At 41.3% G+C, this 6,407-nt stretch overlaps 1 protein-coding gene across 2 annotated transcripts in view; it reads left to right on the top strand.

Annotated features, from left to right (window-relative positions):
- The window catches only part of cabp7a (calcium binding protein 7a), a 32,588-nt gene that overhangs the window by 25,290 nt on the left and 891 nt on the right, over positions 1–6,407 (top strand). The window contains exons 3-5 of one of the 2 annotated variants that reach the window (XM_030417659.1): positions 47–144; positions 1,872–2,022; positions 4,261–4,412. In XM_030417659.1, the coding sequence (XP_030273519.1) occupies positions 47–144; positions 1,872–2,022; positions 4,261–4,322 (311 nt within the window). In that variant the 3' untranslated portion in view covers positions 4,323–4,412. Of the gene's footprint in view, positions 1–46; positions 145–1,871; positions 2,023–4,260; positions 4,413–4,462 lie in introns of those variants that run through there. The other variant, XM_030417658.1, reaches the window with a different exon arrangement.

The raw sequence follows: 6,407 nt of genomic DNA on the forward strand, positions 1-6,407 counted from the left end.
AAAAACCAGCGGTAATAAACACCGGCTGCTTCTCTTTTTTCCGCAGGCGATGGCCAGGTGGACTTTGAGGAGTTTGTCACTCTTCTGGGCCCGAAGCTGACGGCAGCTGGGATGCCAGATAAGTTCCACAGCAGAATCACAGCGGTAGCAAACATCCAAGTGCAGAAACATTTAGACTGTGCCACTGTATGACTTTAAAGGAAAACCAGTTTTAATTGCCACATCCACTGGGTCGTTAATCGGGGGAATTTTAATCTTGGAGAGGTTTGGATTCCCCGAAGAACTGTTTTCTTTTATCAAGACGTTCTCCGCCTCTTCGTGTGTGGCGTCAGTCTTATTACTTAGAACATTAAAGTCAATTTTTATGTAAAAGAGATATTAATTTATTTACAGACACCTCATTAGATAATCAACTGCTCACTCTGACAGTGGAGTGGAAATTAATGGGAAGGAGCTCGTGTCGTAGCTGCCTTTGTTGTAGTAAGGTGATAACAGCGCCAGCGTGAATGTCAGAAAGAGAGACTGCAAATGGAGTGAGAAAGAGGGGATTTATGGGAATTCTTGGAGCAGCCAGTGTATAAAAAAAGAGGAATCACAAGCAAAGACACACGCTGGGAGAGTCGAGACAACCCAAGGGGACTGTTGCGGAGGGCCGCATTGCTTCACACAACATTATATGGGAATGGTGGTATCAAGCATGCGATGCTGGATTGATCACACAGAGCCTCCGGTCCCACTGGTGCGCTCGGCTCTGGCTGAGCTGAAAATGAGTAACATGGATGAGCTTTCCAAACAGCCGCCGAGCCTGGATTGGTGTTTTTTTTTTTTGCAGGGATATTGTTATTGACAGTCTTGGTTTAAGTCATTCAAGGATTCTTTACATTCAGCTCAAAATTAGATATAAAAACAATGATTGGATGTCAGCAAGTACATTTACTCAGAACAAGAACTTTGAGGCAAATATTTACATTGTTTGCAACTTTATGTTATGTATTTTATGAGACGAGTTCTATTCTTCACTCAATTAAATTTATCTGACATTTTTAGTTAATTTTTAGAATAGGATATTTACAGTTTATAAAATACAGTGCATTGCTGCTGTGTGTGAAGGAGCCAAAATGTACAACAGTATGAGATGTTCCATGATGTTTGAGTTCATTATGTTGACAATACGTCTGCATTTTTATTCACGTAAAACTTTATATGCAAGACTATAGCTTGTAATAATGTATTTTTGATCGTCAGACGTATTTCATTTGTGCGGTAATGCTGCCTTCAATTCTGTGGAAAACATCTGTCCCAGCAGCCCGGGACAATTAGCACAGTGAAAGCAAGGTTAATAGGAAACCAATATATATGTGGTTAGAGTCATTACTCTGTGCAAGTATTGGTACTTACCTCCGAGTGACATGTTAAAGCAAAAAGAGTTGTAAGGTAAATGTCAACTAATATTAACCTAAATGATGTCAGCATTGCATCATCATAACTGGTGACATCACAGGTGCTGTAATTTTGACTGAAATAGAGGAATATGAACTCAGTTGTCTGGCAGGCAAACCACGCTGCTTAAACATCTGACATTCAAACTTGGGGTAGTCGGCAACGCGCAATTTTAACACGTCAATTCATAGAAACTGAGGTTTCCACAGTCAAATGTTAACTGCGCACAACTTATCAACATATTTCCCTTTCGCACACTGTTATTTTTGCTGTTATTGTTCACTTCCTCTTTATGTGTTATGTGTGTGTGCATGTGTAAATGCATGTCTCCATATTTGACTGTATGTGTGTATGTGTGTGTGTTTGTTTGTTGTGTTGCATCCGTCAGGCCCTGTCCATGTTAATGTTCAGTTGTGTGTGTATATCTCCAGTGTGACATGCAGAAGTTAACGGTGGAAGAGCTGAAGAGGCTCCTGTACGACACCTTCTGCGATCACCTCTCCATGAAAGACATCGAGAACATCATCATGACTGAGGAGAACCACATAGAGAACCCGGGGGAATGCCAGGTGGATATAGACAGTAAGGAAGAACCTCCTATACCTCCTGCACTTCTTATTCTCATCCTCTGTTTTTGTTTCTGATAACTGGCCAAAACTAGACAGTAACATATACACATTTAATTTCAACGAGGAGAGACTCCATTCTGAGTGAATGACACTGTTTGAGATGAAGATGAATGGCTAAAGATCTGGATGTGATGAGGAGTAGACTCTGACAACCTCAACCTGGGCACTGGAAGTGATTTTATACTGATATGACAGCTGACAGGACGGCAGAGAGGCGACACCAATTATGGTTTGACAGCCTCAACATGTTTGGCTGATGTAATAGTGGCAAAATCCAGTTGGTTTAACTGAAAGAGTAAGTGCCCACAGTCAGCTGATTAGGAAGTGGGACGAGAGAGAGAGAAAGAGAGTTGTGGATGAACAAGCATTAAGAAAGGCTAAGGATAACTTCAAACAATTACAAAAGCACGATCCATCCGTTGCAATTCCAAATTGGGTGGTGGTTGGATGGGTCATGAGGATTTTCCTCCAGGAAACAAGTGTCACTGAGTTGTTTTAAGGCTAGATTGCCTTATTAAGTTAACCAAATAGCATAAGTGACTTTACTGAATGTTATCTTAGCACAAAGCAGGATGTTTTCCTAAACCGGACCAAATAGTTTTGGTGCCTTAACCTAACAACTTTGCCTGTTTCACAATGTTAATAATAGTCAAAAAGTAATATTATGTTATAATAGGTGAAACGTTTGTCTGCAAGCTTTATTTTGAAAGTCCAGCTAGATGTAAAAAGTAGTGTGCAAAGCTGATGCTCGAGGGGTAGGCAGTGTTGCAGTTTGAAGCTCGAGGCCATTGATCGAGCTGACGAGTGAGACTGTGCTGTGGTATCAGACCGGGCCTACCAGAACTCCCCTCCTGCTGAATTTTTTCTGCTGAAATAAATTTGCTTTACTTTAATTTATCTGAATATCAGAGGTGGATATCTCAATAAAATGAAACCCTCATTATCTGCATGTCTAAATACCACTCTAGGCGCAGGTGAGGGGTTTGCGATTAGGGGGAAATGATCCTTTAAGGTGTAAGCAGCATTTCCATAAAACTACATGATTTGATTTAGAGTTGACGGAGCTTCTCGTGGGGTGTTGAAATATTATATGGCCATGACAAGACACCATGTATGATATTATTTATGGAAGTGCTCTTGACTTTTGAGTTGTCAGGTCTTGCCATTCTTCAGTCGCTGGGTTCTGAGTAGAACGCATCTACTCATTTGTCATCTGTTGTCTTTTGATACACACCAGTGACAATATATTAGTAATAATGTTCTTTTTAAATGAACAGATTGCAGGTTTCCTCACAGTCAGAGCTTCTTTCCTTCCTCACTATTTTGCACCAAAGTGCAGCGATCGCACGTGGAGAGCTGTGCTGTTGAAACAACAGTGGTACAAGTTTCTCCCATCAGCAGCCTCAACAGATCGTAATGTTCTCCAGCCAGTTATCAGCAGTGTATAAAAAAGCTGTGCCCTCTTAGGAAGATGTTTTTCTAATTTGAGCAACTGTGCACAGCAAATTACATTGTTCCTTCTCTCCCCGTCGCTTTTCTCCTCACCTGAAAAAATTACCACGCTATTTATCGCTAAAGCTCAGTCCGCCTACGCAGGCTCTGTGTGGAGAAAACGCCGCCCTCCGGAGCTCATTTGAAAGGAAATCCCTAACAGAAGCCGAGGCAGAGGCACGTTTTGTGTCCGCAGTGAGAAAGCACATCTCACCTTTTCATTACAAAATGACGATTTACTGATGGTGGCGAATTGCTGCCTCTGTTTTAATTGTTCGTTTACAGAGGGTCATTTATCTAATGTGTAGGTGTAACGATTGTTGGAGCATTACAAACCCATTCTGTGTTTTACAATGATTGCAATCTTTTCTTTTTTTGCTGGAAAAACGACTTTTGGGACAGGAGGTGTTATTTTTTTTTTCTCTAGGAACAGCAATGACCCCTCGAGGGGAAAAAAAGATAAATCACGAGCAAGATCAATTTTAATCATTTTAAGATATATTGTCTGCTCGGAAAGAAATAAGGTATGACAGATATTAAGGTTTTTCTGTGAACGTTTGTTTTTCCTCGTATGCAGTTGGTTCTCACTGGGGATGATTTTGCAGGTATACGTCGTCCTTTCACGTCCTTTTTATAATGCCGCTCATGCACCAATTCGTTTGTTTGTTGTTCCAAAACTCTAATCGGCATTTCAATCTAGATGCAGCTACGCAGCGTACAGGTGTGAAAACAAATCTCCTTGGCGACGATCATCCCTTATAATTGTCTTCATGTAATTGTAAGCTTTTGTGATGAGCTCTTTCATTCATTCGGAAATTACTATCAGATATCTATCAAGCAGTAAATAACACCTGATTCAGTGGGCCCGCGGGTAATCTTTTTCCTATCTCCCTCCTGCCCAGGTTCCAGCCCGACGCAGCAGGTCAAGCAAACTTGTGTGCGCAAGAGCCTGATATGCGCCTTCGCCATCGCTTTCATCATCAGCGTCATGCTCATTGCGGCCAATCAGGTGCTGCGGAGCGGCATGAAATAGGAGTGGTGGCTTTTCCCCAGCCTTGACCACCACCTAAAGGCTGCCTTGCAGATAAATGACTGAGGAGATGGAGCTGGATTGAAAAACAAACAAACAAAAAAAAACAAATAAAAAACAGACAATCACACAACTGTAACACAGGCCCACGAACGACTGCAGAGAAACTGAAGTCACCCCGGACACTACATGGGGTCAGAGACAGATTTCAAGGACAACAGGACCTCACCTACAAAGATACAGCAGTGTGTTTGGTGTGGACAGCTGACTATACATATCACTCTTCGTAAAAAAAAATAATAAAATAAAATAACATTTAGTATTCAATAGCTATGTGCATTTGTTGCATTCAGTATGGTGGCAGCTATAGAGAGAAGTGTAGTGACTGTCCAGTTTTGTATTTGTCCAGTGTACCATGCGGTTTAGTAGAATTGATTAGAAAGCAATCTGTGAAATATTGTTGGGACAGAAAATATATTCCTGGGGGCTAGAAAGTGTTATGTGCCAGGGTCTGGAAAACATTGTGATATTATATGTGGTGCAACAGTGTTCAAAAAAACCACTCGGGAATGACAATAGCTTGGTAAGAAAACAGATAAGAGGGTCTTTGTAGGGATGTGCGTGTGATTGCGTGGATAGTTTCATTCATTCACAGGCAGTGGGGCTTCAGTCGAAGGGCGAGGCAGGTTAACAGCTCTTGGGAAGGAAGGCGTGGAGGTCTGAACAGACAGGTAACTGGCTGGAAAAGTGGCTGGACATGCAGTATACACTCGACTCTCTCTGTCTCCACAGCGAGGCTTTGCAGGCCTCGGAGGATGACCATCATCTATGCATGAAATGCATGGATTTAAACAGTCGTCTTGACACATTTGTAAAAGTTCTTATCAATGTATTAATCATTATGACTGTGTAACAGAGCTGTTTTTCAAATACTTAATGACAACTGTGAGCAACCGTGTGCGGTGCGGGGTATCAGCAATCACAACAAAATTAAAGCATACAACTGCATGAAAAAGAAGGGCTGCATTAGAACATGCTCGTGAAAAAAAAAAAATAAAAATAGTTTCGATTGCTAAGCTAGGGACCTTTCTACCTGGCAGGTGCCTGATGATCACAACACTGCCACCAAATAGCAAACAACGTCAAGATGTGCGCCACTCAACCGTTTAAAGAATATGCATCGGATCTGATCTGGTTAGTAGTGCTGATACAAATGTGCAGGAATGTGTTATGTTCTTTTTTTTATTTTTAGTTTGTTTTCTGTCTGGATGCATTGCTACGGAGCAATAAATGTGTGTAAAATAGACATCTCACGTTGCTTTAAGACGGACACGAATCATCAAAAACATGAGCACCAGTGGACCTAGTAACTGTTGAGGTTGGAAAATGTTGTATAGCACTTTTCAAATGAAGGTTTTGGCAATACAAGAGAGACGTTTGGCTCTGATGTTCAAACAGGGGTGCAACCCTCTCTTTCAGTGAGATACAGAGATCGGACCGACGAGTGGAAACATGGGTGACAGAACAGCCCGGTGCATTGATGGTCTGACAGGGGGCCAAATGGTGTGAACTGTTGCAATAAAACATTAATATCTGTGAAGCACCACATGAATTTGATTGGGTGTAGTTTAGATTGTTGTGCATGCGTCGGGGTTAGGTCTGTCACTGTCGATGTGTATTGTACATATAAATCAACTTCAACCAAAGCTTTGGAGGAATCTGTGACAATAGAACTGAGCCACAAAACAATGAAACTAATGAATAAAGTTAAATCAATTTTATGTTAAAATTGTGAAAGAAAAAACAATGACTTAGCC

This window comes from Sparus aurata, chromosome 5 (genome assembly GCF_900880675.1).
Source record: "Sparus aurata chromosome 5, fSpaAur1.1, whole genome shotgun sequence".
Classification (NCBI taxonomy): Eukaryota; Metazoa; Chordata; class Actinopteri; order Spariformes; family Sparidae; genus Sparus; species Sparus aurata.